The following is a 23,887-nucleotide window of genomic DNA, read 5'->3' on the forward strand; positions in this document are numbered from 1 at the left end:
AGATGTGCTGAGGGATAGCACTGAAGGTGAATAACGTTGCGACTTTTCCAAGAGATGGTGGTGGAAGAGAGGCAAGAGACGATGCAGACTCCTTTTCATGAGCGGCGGGTTCTTATACCTACACTCCGTATGTCATTGTTTGGCTCCTGATCGTCGTAGTGGGTGAGACACATAAACGATCGCATGTCTCAATATGGAAATCGTCTTTCCCAAATAGGATAGTTGAACCAACTGTCAGCATAAGTTGCAGCCTGACCGGTCAAAGATATCACATTGCTAATTTGTATGCTTTTGAAATTTTGAATGATCACCAGTTTCTTCCAGTGTCGCCGCTTGGTCCAGTTAGAAGATGTAGGTAATACAGAGCGGTCAAAGATAATAGCCCTTTCTCTGTCATTTTTGACATCCCGGATTTTACAACAACGGAGACAGGATCGAAGGAGGCATCACCGGAAGAGGATTTGCGAAAGATCTGCTTCACGCTTGTGGCAACGATAACAAAGAGAATTGCGAAGTGTCGTCCAGTTGACAACATAGAGAATAAGCGGTAGTGGACACAGCATACATGACAGCAGAGAGAAAAAGGAAGATGGTGACTCATTCCAAGCTGTCCCTTTCAGTCGAGTCATGCCAAATATTGACTCCATCGGAGTCCTCGGAGTATGCCGGGGAGCGAGATGGAAGGCTTAGTCATCCGCGCCAACCGGCTATTAAATATTGGCAAAGATTATCGAGAGCTTTCCAACGTTCACCACACTTTCAACCCATCAGTCTATGTCCACTGAAGTCCCCATAGTCGCAACAACAACAAGCGCGCCTGTAAACAACCAATCTACTTTGGAAAACTCACTCGCCAGTTCGAGTCAACAAAAACGTAGACAACCACGACAGAATAGACCTAACACAGAAGGCGCACCTAAACCCCCTAGACGGCCACGACAGCCAAAAGATGCAAAACCTTCCAATGAAGCCAGCACGCCGTCCTCTGTTGTAGATGGCGAACCGAAAACCAACTCTCAACCTCGAAACCCCAGAAAGAAAAAGCCCGTACAGGCTCCAGCCAATGCTGATGGTGCCCCTCCGCCTCCCAGAAATCGACGAGCAGCCAACTTTGGAGCGGGACTCACAAACCCGGATGAAAGGCAGAACCAGTCTTCTCGTGATAAAGAGCCTGGTCATTCAAAGAACCGGCGTCTTCCTCAAGGGGACGATTTGACGTCGAGCCTCATCCGCAATTTGAGCACCCCTCCATATCCCGACTGCCCCATCTGTTTCTCATCGATACGCCCCGATCAAGCCATCTGGTCATGTTCACCTTCCATTCCGATCGTCACTTCCAGCGAAAACCAGGTGGCTCAGTATTGCTGGACGTCTTTCCATGTCAAATGCATTCGTTCATGGGCCGACAAAAGCGTCAAAGAAGTTGCGGACGCTTGGAGAGCGCGAGGAGAGCCAAATAAAGGTGGTGACTGGAGATGTCCTGGATGTCAGGCTAAACGAGAAGCAGTTCCCTCTGGATATTGGTACGTTACTGCATCCTCTCATCGGGATATATGCTCATCACACTTCACAGGTGCTTTTGCAATTCCACCTCTGAGCCCAAACGTCTTCGTCTCGCAACACCCCATTCATGTGGGAATTCATGTTCTCGTATGCGCGAAAGTGGATGCGGCCATCCGTGCCCCTTACAGTGCCATCCCGGCCCTTGTCCGCCTTGTCAAGTTACCACCCGTTTGGAGTGTTATTGTCCAAAGAAAAATATCCTCAGCTTCCGTTGTGGAATAGACGTACGAGGGAAAGGAATACGCGACCTTTCCTGCCACAAGGTATGCGGCCGGACGCTCAACTGTGGAAAACACGCTTGTGAGAAGATTTGCCATGAAGGAGATTGTGGCAAGTGCGAGAGGACAGAGTTAGCAACCTGTTGGTGCGGCAAAGAGCAGAAAACTATCAATTGTGGTGAAGGGAAGGAAATCGAATGTTTCGTTGAAGGATCTTCGCCATGGATCGGAAAGTTCGGGTGTGATAACATCTGCGATAGGTGCGCATACATACATGTACATCCGCGTTCGTCTCTTTCTTATGTTCGACACAGGTTTTTCGATTGCGGAGTGCACAAATGCAAAAAGACCTGCCATTCTCCTTCCTCCAAACCTGCAATTTGTCCACGCTCACCATCCAAGATAACTCACTGCCCATGCGGCAAACACACGATCGCCCCGTCTCCTGAAGCTGATGTCTCTCAATACGCATTTCCAGCGCGCGTCGATTGTTCGGCACCCATACCTACTTGCGAATCGACCTGCGCCAAACCACATCCAGCTTGCAACCATCCATGCATTGCCAAGTGCCATAACGGCGCATGCCCGCCGTGCATGGTGCAAATCGTGCGACCGTGCAGATGCGGTGGCACAACAAAGAGCATGCCATGCTACGAAGTCCTATCCGCTTCAGATACTGCGGGGGACGGGGTCGAGGAAAAAGAGGTTTTATGCGATAAACCATGCCAGGCGCTCCGAGCCTGTGGTCGGCACCAATGCCGCAGGGTATGTTGCCCGCTTGCGTCGCTGGCGATGACCACGGGAAAGAAGGGCAAGCGGCGTATGATGGAAGATGCGCATGCGCAGGGTATCGGCGAGGAGCAGGGTGGATGGCACGAGTGCGATCTTGTATGTGGCAAGATGCTCTCGTGTGGGAACCACAAGTGCGAGCAGAGGGACCACAGGGGCGTTTGTCGACCGTGTCTTCGGAGCTCGTTTGAAGAGGTGGGCATCCCAATTTTTTATTTTCTTTTTATCACGTCGAAACTAATCTCCGATCGGTGTGATAGCTCATTTGCTTTTGCGGACGAACTGTCTACGAACCACCGATTCCTTGTGGAACAAAGATACAATGTCACTATCCCTGTCCTCGATCCGCGCCTCCGTGTGGCCACCCCGCCACCCCGCATTCATGTCACGACGACACCGTCTCGTGTCCTCCGTGCCCCTATCTGGCCGACAAGACATGCGCATGCGGGAAGAAGGTTGTCTCGAATGTACGCTGCTCGCTCGAGACCGAGAAAGTTTCCTGCGGCACAGTGTGTGGAAAGTACGTTGGTCCTGATATCTTTTGTGTACGCGTTTATCTAACGTTAAAACTTTTTCTAGGTTAATGGCGTGCGGATTCCACCATTGCGAACGACTTTGCCACGGCGATGAGTGCGGGGCGTGTACCGCGCAGTGCGGCAAGTCTCGTAAATCTTGGTGCGTCTGTTTTCTTTTTCACCTGTTCTGATGTTTCTCATTGACTGACCATTACACAGCCTGCCCAATCATCACCCTTGTACCCGACCCTGCCACGCACCCGCGACATGTCCCGAAACTGAACCTTGCCAATCTATCATCACCCTCACCTGTTCCTGTGGGCGCATACGGCAAGCCGTCCAATGTGGACGTACCGCGACATCTTCATCCTCTTCCTCGTCCTCTGCTGCACCCAAGTGCACTAGTGAATGTCAGATCGCGAAACGGAATGCGCGGTTGGCTGATGCGCTGGGAATTAATATGGATGGCAGGGATAAGCCGGGGACTGCGGCGACCTATGCAGATGATGTGGTTGCATTTGCAAGAGCGAATATGAAGTTTCTGCCCATTGTTGAAAGGGCATTTGCAGAGTGCGTTTCTTTTTTTCTACTTTGCTTTGCTATGAAGTACTGATTAATTCTTTGTTGTTCTTGTTAATTAGCTTCGTGACCTCCGAGAAAAAGACACAGGTTCTCCCACACATGCCCCCTGACAGGCGCAAATTTGTTCATGATGTACGTATTTTCATATTTTATTCTTAAAATTTTTTGAACCTAAAACTTTGCTTCATCAGCTTGCGGCTGTTTACAGGATGGACACACAGATGGTGGACCAAGAGCCGCATCGAAGGTTTGTCGAATGTGCCTCAAATATATTTCTTTCTATCTCTAATCGTGTACTGTAATATATCAGTGTCCAACTCCTCCGACGCGTCGACACGCGCATCCCATCTCCCGTCCTTTCGCAATACATCTCCTCGCACGCACCACCTCCGAGCCTCGGCAAGCTCGCTGACTTTAGAAGTCTCAAGACGGCCTCCGCAACACCCTCCAATGCCTCTTCAGCTGCTGCGGCAGCGGCAGCGGCGTCGTGGCGATCAAATGCAACGCCTAAGCCTGCAACACCGCCAAGCACGCATCGCGGATGGACGTCTGTAGTCTCGAAGCCGGCTGGCGCGGGCGCGGGAGGTGCACCAGCAGCGGCGTCTACCAGCGGTTGGGGTGCGCAGGTCGCTAATCCTCGTCCGACCGCTTCGCTAGTTGGCACGACCACGAGTGCACCACAGTCGAAGTCAGGTACACCTCGTGCTGTGTCTCCTGCTGTCGCTTCAGGTGCTGGTTCGGGTACGAATGCAAATGAACCGGTGCCGGATGATTGGGAGGACGACGCTTAGGATTATGTGCATTAGCTTTTTCCTGTTCTTTTTGACACTTTGGGATTATGGATAGATGGCTGCTTGCATGACCAACTACTACCTTACCTACAGTACTATAAGCTTTGCTAAGCGTTCTTGTTATCCATACATGCATTCGATTCACTGTCAACCACCGTAGATTTTGCTGCACTTCTGTTGTTATTCAATCTGAATTAAAATCACATGGCATGCGATGCGATGCGGAAGGAGTGTTTATAAAATGTTTATATTGTTTTCCTTTCTTTCCAAAAAATGCCTAAAACTACATGCCCATGATAGAGGTTACAAAACAGGTTATAAAGATAGCAAGGTATGGTGATGACGGGGTGTGCAAGCGGAGGGAATAACCTACGCGCAAAGGGGGAATGTGTAAAGAGTATCCGCGAAAGAAAATGAAAGCGAGGGGAGACGAAGATCTACACAACAAGGAAAGAGGATATCGAGAACAAGATAATGATACAGAAAATACAGATCCAGAGAGTTAGAGAGAGAGATGGTCTAGTAGGTTATCGAAAGCGTTGGAGAAAAAAGAAGCGGTAAGTAATGAGATGGGTTTCCATGAGACGGAGGCTATGGTGTTGGTGGGTCAGTAACATGTCGAATCGACGAGGGGTGTGGATTGAGATTCGAGTATGTGTCGGTCGGCGATGATATAGGGTGTGACGCGATATGATTGGGGATGAATGTGATGGTATAGGAGGGGTTTAATGATTTTTGCGATTGAGCAAGATCTGCAATGCTCAGGTTCCTTCTCCGCAGGTCCGTGCTAATCAAGGAACCCTAGCGGGAGTCGGAGGGAATGATAGGCGCCCTTAGAGGCAAGAGTATTTGGAGCAGAATGGCTCAGGCTCGGCTTCGGGTTCACGAGCGACTTCGACCTCAGCTTCGCGAGGCTATCATTGTAAGTAAGTATGATGTAACAATTGCTTTATGACTCTCGGATACTCACAAGAACGATTCTGCGAGCCTCAACAGCTACTGGTGCAGGGACTGGTGATGCAGACACGAAGACGGTCACTGTGAAGAACTATAAGAAAATGGTTGCTAAGACTGTATAAGGAAAGTACTTACTGCAGGCAACGATGACAGTGGTGAGGAGAGTGAATTGCATTTTGATTGGGAGTGATGAAGAGCTGAAGAAAGCTGCTAAGTTGCGGATGTAGGTCGAGGACTGGAGAACAGTGCAAGGCAGTAACTCTGTGAAGTTCCTCGTTTTCCGCTATGCCGTCTTTATACTATTAGTTCGCCAATTGCACGAGAAGCATAGGATAAAGGGAATGCCCAATTAGGTTGCCCCCGCCTCCTCCAGAAATGGTCAGTCAAGGGGAAGAGTAAATCAGGCATATCTAGACTGGAACACCCCACGCCGATGCCGGGATCCAATGAAATCAGTAATCAAATGCTCTCTAGAAGACATTACAAGGCCACCGACGCTCACAGAACGTCACGATTCGCTCTGAGAAAAATGGGGATATCCCACAAACACACATCCAAATCAGGACAACTCCTTGTTCCCAATCCGGAAATGTGTTTGTCTAGTCACTTTGAAGTTTGTTGGTTGTTATGTTAACCCCACACTCACCCAATGATTTCAAGATTAGCTTATACTCATCATCTCGGTCGATTTTTGGACGGATTGTGTTCAGTATTGAATAGCCACATAGTGACTGATTGTGGACCCATCTGTCCGAGGCAAAGAAACAGACGCTGAACTGAGGTCAAGATACGTGTGTTGTTTTGAGGTAACTTCAAGGAAATGGTAGAGATCACCCTAACCTACTAAGGTTACGAGAGACCTTTGCCTCGAGGTCAACTAAGCGCAAAGTCGAAGCAAGGATTCTGCAAGCTGCACTCGGATTTTGTGGAATCAAGAGTCGGTATATGCCGCGATCACAGAGTCTATATTTGGCTTCAAGCACTCCTTTCTTAGACACCACGTGACGTTGACATTCTGGCAGTGAATGGGAGGGTCTCACCTAATAGAGAACATCGTTTGTGAAAAGCACTTTATACATATGGGGAGTTGAAATTTGTGCTCGAGTCTCGGTGAATGTTACTCCAATAGACTAAACCGTCATTTTCATTTCCGTGAGAAATAGTCTATGACCGCAGCAGCTGGAGAAATTTTCAACGACCTTTAAGAAAAAAAAAACGGCCAACGTACCAGCATACACCATTTGGGTGTTGGACCTGTCTCTCGAAAACTTGACTACATACCTGAGGCATATACGCATTTTCTTTGGTAGCTAGATGTAGGACCATCAAATTCTGCGCTCGTCTTGCCTTGATGCTGAACGGGATTTGATGCGTCTTCACCAACGAATGAACTAGTAAAAATGGAATGAAATTCACTTCGTGGAATTTCCATCGCCACACGGTAGCCGTTGAACTTATTTAATTTTACCAGGAAGGCACAGGTGTCAGGCACCGAGTTACTCGCTACCAAATATGTTGAGCAGGGAGCCCTTCTCAAACCAACTGAAACATAGTCGCATCGAATAATCAGAATGATCATGCCAAATGTAGCCTAACGTACCTGCTTTGTCGTATCTCAACAACATTGTTCAGATTGTCCGTCTCAGTGGTCCCCGCAAAACTGTCGCAATAGGTGACAGTTGATTGTCAAGACTGGAAAAAATAAAATCCAAATCAAGTATTTTTTTGACGAGATTTAAATGCCCAATGCTTTCGTTTTGCATTGACGTTTTCGAACATGCACTGACGATGCTCTTAATATCATTCAGTATACATTGTATGAGAGCCACATGGAACGCTCGTACCTGCATACAATGCACCGCACTCTAAGCTTTTGTTTGGAGACTGGGGGTATGAAAGCATTTTATTAGGTAGCGGTAGAATTGTAACCGGGAGTGCGCGTTTAATCTTTAGGTGACAGGTCTTGCAGGTACAGGGTGTCAAGTTAGTGTCACGTTGGATCAAGTCTACTTCTGTTACTGTTACAATTGCGGTGAGTCCTGAAGCCAACGACACGCTGAAAGCCAAGGTTGACATACCGAGAAGCCTACTTCAACGCCATTTCTGTTCAAAAATGTGGAGCGGTAGTGGAGTCGCATTCGTTGCTCGAAATTACCACCTATTCTATCTTTTGGGCCTCGCCTTGCAACAAAGAGACAGAAGTTTCCAAGTGCCAACTGGAGTTTTCTAAGGCAAGATCTTTCTTTTATATTTGTTTTCTGGCGTTCTGAGTGTTGGTATATATGATTCATTGAGTTAAAGCAGAAAGAGGTGTTCAAATTGAACAAAGGCACGTCTAAGAGTTGACGTGGACAGTTTAAGCTCCAAGACGCGTCCTGTCCTTCACCATTTTTCAATTCCCGATTCTCAGTACGACAAGTCACGTGTATTGCCAATACAAAACAAGCACCATACTGTCATCTCTGCACCAACCTACACTGGTGGTCAGTATGAGCAATTACAACACGGTTGTTTCGACATGCTCAGCAATGGTTTCCGAACCTGACTGTTCTGTTCAATCTCATCAAGCTCGACTCTCTGTAAACTTGTCATCTGACAGTTGCCCTGCCTTCAAGTTAAGAGAAGACTAAAGACTACGTTCTTTCAAGCCATCCAAAGGGTGTGTGAATATGAGTGGCGTTTGCATGGCGATCATGACTGACACGGAAGTTATGCTTTTCCTCTAATAGAATCTGGGGATGCCTCATAGCTGCAATTGAGCACATCACCTATATTGTAGATGCTACAGGCCGCCCGACCAAGAGAGATAACGGTGGGCAAAGTTCTGAAACAATGCCTATTCAGCGATCACTAACGGCTTTGGTTATTGGATATCTGTCTTGGGAAGACCTCAGACATAAAGCTCAAAAATAGCGGATATAAACGAAGCAAAGAAAGCACTCCTATGTTCGCCAGGTCATGATCATTTGGACAATGCATCGAACTTCTCAATCCCACCATGCATGGCTCCAGGGCCCCTGTGACAAGGAAATAGTATCAGCGAATAATTGATTCCTTTGTGGACGCAAGAAATTAACAAATGTCTGTGTTCATTTTTCAACTGGTGAGCAACGCCAATGTTTTCATAGGGAAAATCGTACGGCAACTCGCGAAAAGTCATGCAGATTAAATGGTTTTTGAACATCAATTGGCACTCATTTATCCTTGTATCACTTCTGTTTGTCTTGCGGCGGCTCCAGTTCAAAATCTGAATATCTGAATACTTGGAGGGCCAGATCCGCGGTGGTTTCTACCGTTTCGTTCCCGAAAATCATCAAAAGCTTGCTATTTGCATCGCAAGCCATGCTGCAAAGAAGGCAGCATGAGTATAGCAAATCATGGGTAGTCAAATGGCACTTGTTTGGGGATTTGGGTAGCGGTCCGGTGGGTAATTTTTTGTCTTCTGTGCATCTGTCTGCATGCGCTGATTTCGTGTCAAGGCTTTAAATTTATTTGCCTATAAATGTGATCACCTTTAAGGCACCCATACCTCCTATACCATTTCTTCGACTTTCGAGATGAAAAGCCTCATTGTTTCCTTCGGTGTCTTGGCCACTGTATTGTTTGAGATTTGCACTGCAGCAGTACTCCAGCATATCAGTGAATTGAAATCAACATCGTTTGATTTCATTGTAATCGGAGGTTTGTCAAGTTTTTAACAGCTTTGGTGAAAATCGATACAATTATTTTCTCTTTTATCTTTTCTTTGAAATAGGAGGAACAGCTGGTGCGGTGGTAGCCAACAGGCTGTCAGAGATATCAAAATTCCAGATTCTAGTTATCGAGGCTGGTCCGACGTATGTGTGGTATACCTTTCTCCTCAAAACCAAAACCGAGTTCATTTATACAAATAGAAATGAAGGGGTCCTCAACGCCATGGTCCCTGCGTTTGATTTTAATCTTCAAAAGACGATATACGACTGGAATTACACTACCTCTCCTGGAATTGGTATGAACAATCGAACAATTGATTATCCAAGGGGTCACATCTTAGGAGGTTGCAGTTCGCACAGTACGATATGACATAGTGGTTTAATCGACGTAGAGATTACTGATATGTCTTGGCAGATGGCATGTTCTATACTAGAGGCTCGAGGGACGATTACGATCGGTGGGCCAATATCACCGACGATGCTGGATGGTCATGGGAAAAACTACTTCCGTATATTCTCAAGGTTCATCTGCCAGCATCTAGGAGAGGTCTGCATAATAATGAATCAATTAGAATGAAAAATGGAGTCCTCCCGCTGACCTCCATGATACTCGAGGGGAGTTCGATCCATCTGTCCATGGATTTGACGGAATGATGTCCACAAGTTTGCCTGGGTTTCCTCAGAGCATCGATAGCATGATTCTCCAGGTACCAGGTCAACTACCCCAACAATTTCCTTTCCTATTGGACATGAATGCGGGCAGACCTCTTGGCCTGGGTGATGATTTTGTCTTTGTCGTCTGACGTACCATGACTAAACGAGGACATCTTTGATAGGTTGGTTTCAAGCAAGTATTGGCAATGGGACCAGGAGTAGCTCTGCTACCGCCTACTTGTCGGATAATTTCACAAGTCGAACCAATTTGCATGTTCTGTTGAACACCAAGGTGAACCGTATCCACAGCACGAAAAAAGGATCCTCTGGTGTTCCGACGTTTAGTTCAATTGAGCTCGATGGTGAGAAGCATTTTGATTTTGGGTCATCTTTATGGTATTCACGAGCTTTGATTAAACATTGCTCAGGTACTAACGTACGACTTACGGCCAAGAAGGAGATCATATTATCAGCAGGCCCGGTCAACACTCCTCAAATACTCATGAACTCGGGTGTTGGAGATCGCGAGGAGTTACTCAAACTTGGAATCCCTGGCGTCCTACACCTACCGAGCGTAGGAAAGAACTTTTCTGATCAACCAATAGTAGAAGTCGCTTACTCAGTCAACTCGAACGATCCTCTCAGCAAGTAAGTCAAATCAGTCCGCCAATCTTGCTGAACATCTTTAGTAATTGTGAACATAAGTCTCAGCACAAATTCCACTCTACAAGCCATGGCATTGGCTCAATGGGAATTCAACAGGACGGGACCATACGTCAATCCAGCTTCCAACTTCATTGCCTGGACGCGTCTACCATCGAATTCTGCCGCGCTTAAGACAGGTATAGATCCAGCAGCAGGACCGAATACTCCTCACTTGGAATTCGTACCTTTTGTATGTATTTTGATGCTCGATATCGGTGCTTGAGTTTATGTGTCTAAATTTATATTAGAGCCCGACTTCTCAAGCATTGGAGCCAGGTAATAGCGGCGGCATGGGCTTTATTTTGGTAACTCCAGGCTCAAGTGAGTAACATTATCTCGCTCATGGACGGTCATCATAGCAACGCACTCTATCTCAATACCAGGAGGTTCCGTTTCGCTCAATTCTACAGATCCATTAGGAAAGCCCCTCATCGACATGGGATTCTTCACAAACAGATTCGATATTCTTGCTATGGTGGAAGGTATCAAGCTCACACAAGAATTTTACAAAGCTCCGGTCTGGAAAAATTATATTATTGAGCAAACATCTCCATTCGCTAATGCAACGGATGCCGACCTCGAAGACTTTATTCAAAACACTGTGTTCAGTACTCAGCATGGAGTTGGCACTGCCGCGATGTCTGCAGTCAACGCCAATTATGGTGTGGTCAATCCTGATCTCCTTGTCAAAGGTGCTTCTGGTCTTCGTATCGTCGATGGTTCTATATTGGTGAGACCCACTCTTCATAGCGCTGAAATTCGACGAAACTCAAAAAAAATAACTTGATGCATATATCAGCCTTTCATCATCAGTGGACATACTCAAGCTCCTGTGTACGCAATTGCAGAGCATGCATCGGATCTCATTAAAAACGCATGGAAGTGATTGTCATGGCAAAATATATGATACCTTCAGGGTAGCGTTTGTCAACACATCGAACTACCTTCATTCTTAGTAGGATGTGATGTTCCGGTCACCTCATTTTTCGCGTAGATCCTGTGTTATTTTTCCTGAAAAGTAAAGGTATAGCGAGATATACGTGATTCACGACGGTCCTGAACCATTAGTGCTATACCTGACCAGGAGCGGGACCGCAGTGAAACCTCTGAGCCGATTATAGTGAATCTGAAAACCCAGGTCGTTCAATATTTAAATGTCGTTTCCTACCTTCTGGCTTCGAATAGTAGGCGGTTCAGTGATGGTATCTGCCTTTTCCTTATGCATCCCAGAAAGATTAGCATACCTTTTGTCGCAAGCCTTCCATAATCAGCGCTGAGCGGGCACACGCAAGCGCCGTCACGTCAATTTTTATGTACATTATGATATCCAAGGCGCATGAGACAAGTACTTATAAGGATCCTGTTATTCCCGGATTGCTCGTCATTTTATTGCGACATGAACCATTCACGCAGCTGCGCAGGCAGAAGCAACTCCAATCAAATCTATAGCGTATGGTATGATAAGGCCGCAATTTATTAAAACTCTTTGATCAACTCACCCATGATAAAACAGTCTCCAGAACATGTATTGAGAGACGATCACTTCGGTAGATTGAATTTCGAAACCGGGAAGCGGAACGCTCCTCCCAGTCGTCGGTAGTACGCGGATCCGAGAGCGATGAGCATATATTTTCAATTCCCAACATGATCTCGAAGATAGAAGGCCGGGTTTGGGCATCTTTCTCCCAGCACTGTTCCATCAAGCTCCATAGCTGGTCTGTAAGCCCCCATATAGAAAATGATTGGCTATCTGGAGGCGGACACGAAGGCTTTTTGCCTTGCCCAATCTTATAAATGACAGTCACATCTCTCATATATTCAAAAAATGGAACCCTTCCGACATAGATCTGCAGAACATTTTTGTCAGAAAATGTGGGTCTTTAAAAGACACCTCAGAAGTGACGTACCTCATAAAGAACGCATGCATATGCGTAAACGTCGCTTTCTTTTGTTAGTTGTGGATGTTCAACCTTTGGATCCAAAAGTTCGGGAGCCTGCCAGCGAGTCGTACCACCCAAGAAGCTGGTGCTTCCGGACTGTGAACCAGAAAGTTCTGCACCGTCCTGAAATCTGGAAAGTCCGAAATCGGCCAGACAGGCGCGACCTGACTCCGTTACGAGGATATTTGCCTAAAGTCAGGCTTGAGATCATATAATCTTTGAGAGCAAAACGATTTCATACTGACACCTTTGATGTCTCCATGGACAATACCCTGCTCATGAAGGTATACCAAACCTTGTGCAATGTCTAATGTCTAAATGTATAATTCAGGTATAGAAACTGGCAGAAATCTGAACAAAGTAGTACCAAGAATAACCGACAGACACTTGGGTTCTGGATCAAATATTCATTTATATTTCCACGGTCCATCCACGGAGAAACAAGGCACATCCTTCCATGAATTTCGTCGAGGTGGAAAATTCCGTAAAAAGGCAGAACATTTGGGTGAGATACGTGACTCCACAATATGGCTTCCTTGGAAAAAGTCTGAACAAATGTAAGCATCGGAACAGTGAAATTGACCTCAAACAAGAATCGTAGTACCTTGACCCACTTCTCCTTGCTCGAGTCTGCATACATCTTGATGACTTTTAAGCAAACAGGTCGTCCGTTAAAATCGCCCTTCCAAATGTCGCCAAACGCCCCAGAAACCAAGGGCGAGCTCCCTCGCAAAATACCCGTCAAAATGAAGCACCGAGGATGCAAGCCAGTTCTACTACTTAGTTTTGCGAGGGTAACCAGAAGGCTCTTCTTTGTAGCAGCGTTCGCTTCCGGACAATCCAATAACTGTGTTTCTAATTTAATGAAGCTTAAAGAGTAATGAGAATGCAACGTTACCATTTGCAAAAGATCAAGAATTTGCTGAGCAGAATCACCTCGATAACTCAATAATGCATCATAACGATCTTTATCTTGCAGTATCGAAGCAAAGAGCGAGTAGATTACTGATGTAATTGCAGTAAACCGATCACCTAAACACTCCGCTAATTGCAGATTGAGGTCGTCACGATGTTCCGGATAGAATTGTGCGTATGAATACTGAGGGTGATAATTATCAAGCAATTGAGCGCGTTCAACTGAATCCCACGATTTGCAGGTGTTGCTCAAGGAAATAGGGGGAATGGTATGAGGTACCTAATGTGAAATGATGGGCTAATTAACATTACACAATATATTGAAACAAACCTGTCTGTGTTCCTCTTTTACCGTTTCTTTGGAACAGCGCCGTCCGATTTCGTAGCATACAGTCATGCAAAGATGATGAAAATTCTCATGATTGATAGTGGCAAGCTTCCGACGCGTATGTTTTTGTCCTAGAGGCATATTATCATGTGAGGGAAGAAACAGTACTGCAAGAAAATTGTGAAATTTCAATATGATAGGTCTATGTTGTTGTAACGCACCGCCGTCCCGCATATCATTGTTTCTCCTGAACATCTCTTCCGTTACGTCCCTACAGAAACTGTAAAATCCTTCATCAGTCATTTGGCGTAGCGCCCGAGTTAATTTCGGCCAATGATGTTGGATTGAATCATCTGTATGCGCGTAAGTGTTCCACGTCACATTCTACAGTGCAAAGCTGTACACACTTTGAATTATATGGGATAGGAAGTAACGACCAAGAAAGTCGAGTTCCAGGAAGTAAGTGTCCCAGTCGAGGTATGACTTTTCATTAGGGAATCTGGACGGCATGCGTGAGCAGAATGTATAGTAGAAGTTCCGGGGACATAGGCCCTCATAAACATGCAGAATAGCTCAGTCAGCTCTGTTATATACCGCATATGACGGCACAGTGGCTGTACAATTGTATTAAACGATTAGAGACCCACGCACCTTGATGATCAATTCCCCCAATGTGGTCTCATGTGAGCTCATTAGGTTCGCAATGAAGGTTCCCCCCATGTCGTGAATTTGCGGTGGCTGACAAGAAAACAGATGTAAGCGGAGAAATTGGAAAATTGACTGAAGTGGATAACCGTGACGTCCGCCTCAGGGCTATGTCATAGTACAAATATACAGATTCTGATGGAGTTTTTAACTAACATCAGTCAAATACAGGTATTGATTAAGTAGGCCGACTTTACGTTGTAAAGAACTCACAGGATTCTCAATGACGCTATGAGAATTTTGAAGAGTGTGTTGTGGTCACTGGTGTTCAAGGCGATACTTTACTACGCTTCAGTAAGTTCAGTTTCAGAATAAGACGGAGCTTGAAATTCAAAATTCTTTCCATGCTCCGAATTAAGCCGAAGTCGTTGACGTCTGCCCACACGCACACTGCATCTCTTCGCAAATTCTTCAACATGCCAATGCTGCCCATGGGTGATGCAGAGCAAAAACATTTTCCTTTGAGTATTTATATCTCACAGCACTTTACGACTATCTACAACAAATGAGGGATCTCCAGGATACATTTCGAGTTTTCTTTCTGCTTGCTTTATTGAAACCCTCTTCCTCATCCCCGGCAGTGGTTGATCCATCCCAAATATCCGAACGCGAGGAAAGCGCAGCAAGTCTGATGCTATTCGGTGCTAACTCCGGGGCAATGGCCAGGACGGCATATTCAGACAAAGATAATTGACCAGCATCGTTGGTATTTAAATTTGGTATCTTGACACAAGTACGTTTATTATCGCGCAAATTGGCAGATGATGAGAGGTGTATGCTTACCTCTGTGATTTCGGACAGAACATCTGTTCCTCCGATTGTCTGCACAGGTTCCCAAATTCCAACCGTATTTTTATTGATGATGTCCCATGCCGCTTGCTTCAAGGCCGTATTCTTTAGGCGCTCCCCGGCGTATGCCTGCAACTTCGCATAATACTAGAATCAAGGATCACAAGCACCAACTTTTTGTCATGAAACTGATGCCCTACCTGTGGAAAATCCTTACTTGCAAAGGTTTTGCCGTATCTAGCAATCTTGCTGGGGGAACAAAAGTAAGCATCGAAGACCATTCAATAATAGCCAGGAGCGTTGATTTACTCAGCGTCTGATCCATTATACAATCGGCAAAAGTCCAACCAAGCCGCGTCAAATTCTGGTTCATCGGTTATTATGTCCATGGCTTCCATAAGGAATTCACCCCCGCCGAAAATCATCACCAAGCTGTACCTATACCACCGTTTATCTTTGTTATGAGCAAAGTGTCGAAACTCCACAACTAGATTGAGAACCAGAAAACTCACGAGCCATCACCTTCTCCACCCTCATCAACCATATGCGCAGTATCAGCATTCCATCCTACAGCAGTGCCGTTCCCGGTGAATAGTCCATACTGAAATCTGCCAATGTCATTCTGTCCAATCTCGGCAATACGAAATTTCGGCAAGAATATGATATCGCACCATCCCAGTCTTAATGAGATCTCTCCAAGTAGAATCATTCTATCCCATCTCATCAGTTCCGGCTTGCATCATATCGATATTCGTTGTCATACCGTCCTTTCCCATTTTGTGAACCAATTACCTGCCAATGTTGTCCAGTCCGGGCCAATCCTCAGTCTCCCAGGACCCTGGGAAGGTGGGGGTGGAAGCACCTTTCTCAGCGGATCCCATGTCATAATCGTTTGACCGGCTTGTAGTGAGTAATCCATCAAATCCCCGACCAGTTCGTCAGCTATCCAGGTGTAGGTTATCTATCATGTACATGTATGCGCGTCTAAACTTACTGGTCAGATAGTAGAAAGGCCTCTTTACGGTGCTTCCAGCAACACGCGCCTCCTTAGCGCCATCTCCCCAGTGAGAAACGTTGTGTCTACTACCAAGACCTGCAAAAGGGCCGATATGATGGAAGTCTACCTCGGACAAATGGCGGGTCATGGCATGAGCCATTCTGAAAATGTCAGCTCTCCCGGTCCTTAAAAATGACATCCAAAGCCAAAGGTCAGATGCTTTGTAGTGAAAAAACAGCCATTCTGGTGAGTACAGACGACACATCTTAGACGAAAATGGACTGGATTGCTTACATAGCTCTCCGTTATCCCAAGCGTACCCTCCAACATCGTATCTCCAGTCATGACGAGTTTGATCGTACGTATGCATAATATCTCCATAATGCCAGAATCCATAGAATTGACGTTGGTCAGGCTCCTGGTAGGGCTCAAAGTGAGACGCAAACAACGATTACTCTAAAATACTCACTGCGACATAGAAATCTAGCAAATCGCTTTTCCGTTTCTCCAGGGCCGCTGCACCAGTTGTCGACGTATCTGGGACGTTCCTACCCCAACAGTTTACTCAAAAAATGCTCCTCGACAAAGATAACACCACACACCATCGACCGCCAAATAGCTTTTGCGATGCATAAAATTCAGGGGTGCAGACCAACTGAGGTATCTTGGTCTACTGACAAGTCAATGTTCATGTTTGCGGCTGCTCTTACTCGGAGACTCACATGGACGACTGCAAGTTGCGATAATGTTTGCCGGGAAGGCGTAGCGCCAAACAGCTGGAGCGAAAATTCATATGATCGACCTACCCCTATAGGGTTTGGATCGGGGTCCCCCACATCCTCATATGCTAAGTCAAGCTGGATTTTGGTCAGCATGTAGTCTCCTAGGAGGAATTATACCTTGCACATACACCATGGGGAACCGTATCGTAATGACGCATATCCATAGCTGGCGCCTGATTGCCAGTCACGTTAGCTTTCCTGGTGCATCAGCGTGGGTGATAGACATGTACCTTCGGGCTGTATGCCCAAAGTGTTGTTGTTGCTGTATCTGTCCCTGCCCCACGAATATCTAGCGATCGCGGAGCGCCTTGCCAAAAGTCTGCAATGCGGTATGTCACACGTACGTTGTCCTTGTGGTATTCTTGATTTACCTTTTATTGCAAAGGCTACCCCTCCGCCTGAAGCACCACCCACATAACCCAATCCTGCTGCGCGTCTTCCGGAACCAGACCCTGTTGCACGTAACCACGAAACAGCGTCTCCTTTGTCTGTTCTTTTGTAAATTTGGAAGTGCTCAGAGCTCAGTTGCTCAAGTGAGTAGTCACTCCATACCTTATAAAATATAAGGTTAACAATTGATGCATAGGATTTTTTTTTACAATTGAGACTCACTGCAAGCATATCAAGCTCGCTGGATACTGTTGTAGGCCATGTACTGACCGGAGGGGTTAACAATCCATTAAACTGGGGATCGAGCACAGCAGCAGTAGCGTCCCTTCTCAATCCAGAAACGACACGGATAGGTTCTCCCCAGACACCGGGTATGGCAGGCTGAGAAGGTGGTGCTGGCGACGTTGTGATTGGAGGCAAAGTGTTCATGAAGCGAACATGCCTATCGTGCAATAAGTCAGACATTGGCGTCGAAAATTGGAAACCCTTCATTCAATCCCGGTTTAGTAAGTTTCTAAGACGGCACTTGCATTAATTTAATATCTTACCAAACCCTTAATGAAGTCTTTCTGTTGGTCGCCATCGAAGATAAAAAAATGAACTGCTCTAATTGTAGTCGCCCCGGATGCAAGATAAAATCTGACAGTGAAGGGTAGGAAATCTGCATGTCCTTCATTTGATCCTGTGGTGTATTGACCTGACACCTGACATCAGCATGTGTAAGTAAGATACTATCTGCGACTATTGGACCATTGCCCACCTTGATAACTCCTCGCACAGGTCCTGATTGCTCGACTGTGAGGTTATCAACACGGCCTAGCATTTTTTGTATGCTGGCCGGTTGCACTACAGACCCAATGGCAGCCGTTGTAGACGAGGCAGAAAAGTCTGGGTCAGGGGCATTTTGCAACTGTAAAACTAATTGCCCATTCTGTGCCAATTTATTACCCGAAAGAGACAATGACGAAACGATAGTCGTGCCTGTTGACAGAAACGTTGCTGAAAACCATTGTAAGCCAATAACCTCCAATAACCTATTCGTAAATATTGATTTTTACCTGAGAAATTTCCAGTTGACATAGTGACGCTTCCATCGCTTCCGGTTTGGACAGACACGGGACTCTTTGGCTCTGTGGGTGTCCCAGGAGCAATGCTAAACCCATTTCCGATGTTACTAAGACTGTCGGTTCCAATAGCATGTCCAGTCCATTTGAGACTACCATCTGGCCAGCTAATGTAAGGGTCAGATTTCGCAATCACTATCAAGATTTTCGTTCACGTACTATGCTAACGGCCAGGATTGAACGGGTATCCCTCCAGATTCTCCTATTGCAGAAATCGGAGTGGTGCGGTCAATCGCGCCCTGTGCCCATGGAATACCAAACGCATTCCCGGCAGGTAAAGTGTTCGGCGCAGCACCGTCGAGCCAACGTACATCGACTCCAGCTGCGTCAATCGACTTCGAACTTGGACTCATGATTTCAATTATGAAAGGTGGCCTCATCCTTCATCCTGAATGACTTTTGAACGAACTTGAACCCAGAGGAACAATAATTGCCGGACCGGTTATACATCATGTGTTGGTGTCGGAAGTTGTGGAAGAGCGTTCACATGGTGTACAACTTCAGAACCTTTTGGGCGTCAATAGTTCCGTCATTCACTATGGTTGAGAGAAGGGTAGGACAAGTTTAGGTGCATTTATTATTTTCGAAGGTCATCTCGGTATTGATACCACATGATCCCGCTTCCAGTTAGTACTGGCAATGATTTGCGAATATGTCATTGGTTCAGCGTATAATTTGCCTTCTGTTGGGGCGCGTGGACTGCCTGTTACTGTAAAGAATATAATATCCTGAGTGGCGAGGCATTCCCGCCTGTCGGCCCGACAATCCATCGACCTGTCGGCGGACCGTGACTAAAACCCACCCTGACTTCTAAGACGGCTTCTACAATTATCTCAAACAACAGACCTATATCCGAGCTTGTGCTGTAGCCTGTTGTGGAGCAGGGAAGTTATCGTTTTTCCAGAGAACAGGGGTAGTACTTCTATGTGGAGACTTGATAACTCTCCGCATGGCTTCTGCCTATACCTCGCTATCCATTAGCTCGACCATTTCTCGAAGCTCAGCATCAGCATCAAACAATTTCCAGTGCTTATTCAACGTACAACATGGGGAATCTACCTTAGCATATCAGTATAATCTCTGCCCACTGTTTACAGGAAACGAGAAAGGTCAAAAGATTCAGGTTATCAGGGATGAAGATACACCCCCTACACATACGCGAGACGTATACGATATTGCGATGAGGAACAGCAATGGCCTGGAATGGGATGGGACTCTTCCCTCTAGTTTACAAGTACGTATTATCGAGTTGGGACATACATCGTTAATAATGGATGCAGTGCCCCAGGGGAACTTGGATATGTCTCACAGGTGGGTTCAACTAGCTCCAATTGTAAGCATTATATGGCAGTGGTTGAATTTTGTACGGAGTAATCAACAGTAGACCTGACCATCCATTGGAGCCGCTGAGAATATTGCAAGTTATACCGATTTCTACGGTCGATGAAATTAATCCGAAGGCAAAAATTGTAGTCGAGAGACAGAAGAGTCAGCTTCAAGTCGCATTTCATGGTGGAAGATATATGGGAAAGAAACACAAGGCACTTTTTCAGTTCAGTTGTGATCGTAATATAGAGGTACGCTTTTCTTTGTTTGACTTATAGACTCGTCCTGAATCCTGAATGACGCATAAATAAGCATTCTGCTCCAACCCATATATGGAGTTTCAATGGAACCCATACATTTTCTTGGGCGTCTAAACATGCATGCCCAACAACAACCCCTATTTCTGCCATTCCCCCGACCTCTACTGTCTCGACGCCCGAAACAGAACCTTCTGATATACCTCCATTGGAAGACGACGAAGAATATACTATACCCGACGGTGTCCCTCTAAGCAAAGGACTAGGAGCAATACCTCTTCTGGGCTTCGTCATCATGTGCGTTTTCTTTGAAGCTCAAAATTCTATATTTATGTGTGCTGCAGATTTTTTCTACTGGCATGGACACTATGCATGCGTCGAACATCAAGGATTGCATCAACTTTGACTGGGGGACTTCAAATGAGAATATTACGCTTCATTCCCGATTTTTATCGCGGTGGCAGTTCCCAGGTTACTATACAACCAGAGGAGATTTCAGTCCTACTCGATGACTTCACCGTAGATCGTAGGGAACCATCGACCCCGAAATCATCCTTCCCGAAATATGGTTTATGAACTTTTTACGCAACAATAGTAAAGTAACAGACATTATATTCCACCAGTACAAACCCTAATTCGTAAGTTGAGTATGAATCATGCTTGCAAGATCGAAAAAAAAAACCAGTGAAACAAACTACGGAGAAGAAAGTCATAAATAGCGAACATCGTTGAACCGTGAGCGCCCAGAAGTTCCACATATATACCAAAGCAAAGTAAGGTAACACGGAAAATGAAAGGTCTAGGTGGCTGCGAACACAAGAGGTAGAAATGTTGTCAGTGAGGTCGGATAGATCACAAAACGTGAACATCACTGCAACATTACCATACACCTGAGTGCATCAGGGAAACCATGGCCGGATAACGGCCAATCCCAAATCCAGTGACAGAACGACGCGGTGCCGCGAAGCGAATGCAAGAATCCCTCAAAGCGGAGAATATGCAAAAACATCGCCCCAGATGGTCAGCGAGCATCGACCGCAGATTTGTTCGCTGCGGCGTCAGACCACGTCTCAGAGTTCTCGTTCAGACTTCCCGAGACAGTCAACCACGCTTCAAGCCGTCGTCCAAGTTCTCCGCCCCTCCCACCACATATATCTCCATTGGTCGTCAGCATCTGCTCCTTCTCTTGCTCCTGAAGGATGGGCAGCTTTGAAGAAAGTTTGATCCCTCTGCCGGCGGCACCGACAGCCGCAGCAAACGCTTGGGTCCTGCCTCTCGAATCAGGATTCGAAGCATGGCCCTCGGCACCTGGTGAGCTGACAGCCGGGTGTGCTGCAGACAACACGTCTGCCGACCTGCCTGTCATGAACCACTCTTCCTCGAGTTCCTCAGGGCCCAAAATGCTCTCGACGAGGCCTTCCTCCCAACCGTCCCACTCGGCACATCGATGTGCAAGTCGCAGACGCGTCCCATGCATCTCGTAATAAAGCCATTCGTTACAGAGAGAAGCCAAGTTGACGTGTTTAGTGGTTTTAGGAAGCTGGACCGAAACTGTAGGATCCGTTGGCAATTGGGCTACCACTTCGCGGAAAATTTTTGAGAGGAAGGGGCTGGATTGAAGGAACGCTGGAACATGGGCGCAAGCCCAGAGTGGTCGAGTTGTAGTTGATTCCCAGTCAATAATACAAGTCTGAATAATTATTATCAATGAAAAAATAATTTTTAGCAAATGGGTGACAACTGACGATTTTCGAGTTGTCCTGCTCATCGACAAATATGTTTTCGAGGCTGAGATCGTGGCAATCCAATCCAAATTCTTCTGGCCCATCATTTTTCTTCAACAGCTTGCCCAGCTTCTCCATCACCTGCATCCATCTACCCATCTCCTTTTTCACCGTTTCCTCCCGTTGAGACATATGAGCAACCAAGAAGGTACTCCTCTGCATCCGCCGATAGTCGCGATACATTGCGTCTCCTGGACCTTCCCACTCATCCTCGCTCTCAGACAAGTTCCATTCGTCACTTTCGTCACTCTCATCTCCAGGCACGGCACGTACTCGATGGTGGCGCGAAGAATGGATCTCATCAGGATCCAAATGAAGTCGGTGCGGAGCAGACTTGCCCTCGTTTTCTCGAACTACGCCTTCAATTTCTCGAGTGACGCAGGAAGCCAGGTACGATTCGGTTGTCGGCCAGGGACCCCGGTTCAATTCATGAGGGTGAAGGAGCTCTCCCCTATTAGAGCCGAAGAACGGCCACGAGATAATAGGCCCGACGTGATGTTCGCGGGGAGTGGATTCCACACTGGATAAGGAGGTGGTGGACCCCCTTGGCGAGAAGGAAAGGCCAGCCATGTCTAGAGTGGGCGAGAATGGAAAGGCGGAATAATGATCTTGTGCAGCTTTGGGAGTAGGAGCGCCAGAAGTTACATTTAGGCGAGGGTCTGGTCCAAAGTAAAGCGATCCGATCGAAGAGAAGCGGTGAGCAAAGAGGGGAATAATAATGAGTGCGAGATTCTTGAGTAGCTTGACCAGGTCGTTGTAGGGTAGACTATGATAAACTTGGGATAGCGGGATCCCTTGTGCCTGAAATCACGTGACTAATTAACGAATGTCGTAACGACACCGAAGAGACGCACTTTAGACATCAAAATAAATTCGCCACCTAATCGATTGTAAGGATTGGAATCGTAGTGATATATCTTGGAGACGGGTACATTTGTTTTGTGACGAAGATAGTGAATGGTAGCCACTTCGGACTCAGTTTTCAATCGGGGCATGAATCGACGCGCAACTCTAGCAACGAGTTGGACATGATCAGCAAGGGTGACAAGATAAGCCTACGGTGTGAGAGGAGTCAGCATAGTGAAATAAGAAAAGAGTCGAGCAGGGCACCTTATGGAAGGTACCTATGAAGGAAGACTATGTTTAGCATACAGCTACGCCGGTAAAGATCAAGCCGGGCTCACCAGCACTGAGGAATTTAATGCGCCCCACTTCAACACCCATCTTCTCGCGTACGACATCTTTCAGAATCTTTCTGTCGACCTCGAATGGAGTTGCTCCGTGCAGAGCGGCATCTGCCTTGCGTTCTTTCTTTCTGTCTTCATGTTCGATGCTCCATTCCCATATCAGCGGTTCCTGGGAGCTTGTCGCAGTGATTGTGGGCGTTTGGTCTGTGGGAGGTTCAGAAAGCGGAAGCGAGAGGTTGTGACCATTCCGATGCATTACAGAATGGTCCGAGATAGAAAACGAGAGGAAACCAGTTACTGAAGATGAGGATTGGCGGTCGTTATCAAGGGGCTCGGTCGGGTCTTTCTTTGGATGTAAACCGAAATATACGCCTGTTTGTACGGCGGCGTTCTTTACAGCACTATGAAGCGGGATTGGGAGGGTGAAAGAGGAGGGCAAGATGGGTTGTCATACGCACTGACTGTTGTTCAAATAGTTATGGCCCAAAGACTGCCCTCCCATTTGCTTGTCCTTGTTTGTCCTGCCTTTCGTGCCGTTACCCTGTTCACTTGTCTCGCCCAATGGGATTGCCATCAACAACAAACTCGAGATCGCGTGGGGCCAATTTTAAAAGGGGCCTCGTACAAGGAGGTATGGTCAGGGAGTGGAACAGAAGAAAAGCGGATTTACGTTTCCATGTGCGGAGGGCCTTAAGTACTCCTCCACCCACTCATATTGATTTCAGGAGCCGCCAGGGCCACGTTCTTGGGAATCAATGTCCTTCCTTTTTTTTACCTTTGGGACAAAAACTCCGTGCAGGCTCGGGCAAGAGGAAGTTGCCCGTACGGCCAACCCGCGTTCCTAATTCCGATGCAGAAGACATGGGATAAATGACGACGATACGGTCCTCCAAGGTT

General features: G+C 46.6%; 7 protein-coding genes across 7 annotated transcripts; 3 read left to right on the forward strand and 4 right to left on the reverse strand.

Moving 5' to 3' along the window:
* Positions 1-774: 774 nt before the first annotated feature.
* Positions 775-1,785, forward strand: JR316_0009773 (NF-X1-type zinc finger protein NFXL1; the record flags this gene model as incomplete). Its single annotated transcript, XM_047895457.1, has 1 exon — positions 775-1,785. One exon carries the CDS (start codon positions 775-777, stop codon positions 1,783-1,785), a length of 1,011 nt encoding a protein of 336 aa, XP_047745176.1.
* A 638-nt stretch (positions 1,786-2,423) lies between these two features.
* Positions 2,424-4,458, forward strand: JR316_0009774 (FKBP12-associated protein 1-like protein; the record flags this gene model as incomplete). The annotated part of the gene is made up of 7 exons (XM_047895458.1): positions 2,424-2,765; positions 2,831-3,090; positions 3,150-3,245; positions 3,305-3,655; positions 3,727-3,799; positions 3,859-3,914; positions 3,978-4,458. The coding sequence occupies 7 exons, from the start codon at positions 2,424-2,426 to the stop codon at positions 4,456-4,458; spliced, it is 1,659 nt and encodes a 552-aa protein (XP_047745177.1).
* An 833-nt stretch (positions 4,459-5,291) lies between these two features.
* JR316_0009775 (uncharacterized protein) lies at positions 5,292-5,590 on the reverse strand (the record flags this gene model as incomplete). Its single annotated transcript, XM_047895459.1, has 3 exons — positions 5,292-5,372; positions 5,429-5,496; positions 5,551-5,590. 3 exons carry the CDS (start codon positions 5,588-5,590, stop codon positions 5,292-5,294), a joined length of 189 nt encoding a protein of 62 aa, XP_047745178.1.
* Positions 5,591-8,972: 3,382 nt separating this feature from the next.
* Positions 8,973-11,352, forward strand: JR316_0009776 (Pyranose dehydrogenase; the record flags this gene model as incomplete). The annotated part of the gene is made up of 12 exons (XM_047895460.1): positions 8,973-9,096; positions 9,170-9,251; positions 9,309-9,403; positions 9,449-9,466; positions 9,523-9,629; positions 9,680-9,884; positions 9,944-10,123; positions 10,190-10,409; positions 10,473-10,656; positions 10,715-10,787; positions 10,850-11,196; positions 11,266-11,352. The coding sequence occupies 12 exons, from the start codon at positions 8,973-8,975 to the stop codon at positions 11,350-11,352; spliced, it is 1,722 nt and encodes a 573-aa protein (XP_047745179.1).
* A 604-nt stretch (positions 11,353-11,956) lies between these two features.
* On the reverse strand, positions 11,957-13,718 carry JR316_0009777 (Serine/threonine-protein kinase STY46; the record flags this gene model as incomplete). The annotated part of the gene is made up of 7 exons (XM_047895461.1): positions 11,957-12,313; positions 12,374-12,595; positions 12,652-12,720; positions 12,774-12,953; positions 13,011-13,253; positions 13,305-13,601; positions 13,653-13,718. 7 exons carry the CDS (start codon positions 13,716-13,718, stop codon positions 11,957-11,959), a joined length of 1,434 nt encoding a protein of 477 aa, XP_047745180.1.
* Positions 13,719-17,856: 4,138 nt separating this feature from the next.
* On the reverse strand, positions 17,857-18,789 carry JR316_0009778 (Putative protein YetA; the record flags this gene model as incomplete). The annotated part of the gene is made up of 3 exons (XM_047895462.1): positions 17,857-18,293; positions 18,371-18,543; positions 18,596-18,789. The coding sequence occupies 3 exons, from the start codon at positions 18,787-18,789 to the stop codon at positions 17,857-17,859; spliced, it is 804 nt and encodes a 267-aa protein (XP_047745181.1).
* Positions 18,790-21,040: 2,251 nt separating this feature from the next.
* Positions 21,041-23,246, reverse strand: JR316_0009779 (uncharacterized protein; the record flags this gene model as incomplete). Its single annotated transcript, XM_047895463.1, has 5 exons — positions 21,041-21,709; positions 21,765-22,604; positions 22,658-22,858; positions 22,914-22,927; positions 22,988-23,246. The coding sequence occupies 5 exons, from the start codon at positions 23,244-23,246 to the stop codon at positions 21,041-21,043; spliced, it is 1,983 nt and encodes a 660-aa protein (XP_047745182.1).
* Between the last annotated feature and the right edge of the window lie 641 nt (positions 23,247-23,887).

Source organism: Psilocybe cubensis, chromosome 9 (assembly GCF_017499595.1).
Source record: "Psilocybe cubensis strain MGC-MH-2018 chromosome 9, whole genome shotgun sequence".
Lineage (NCBI taxonomy): Eukaryota > Fungi > Basidiomycota > Agaricomycetes > Agaricales > Agrocybaceae > Psilocybe > Psilocybe cubensis.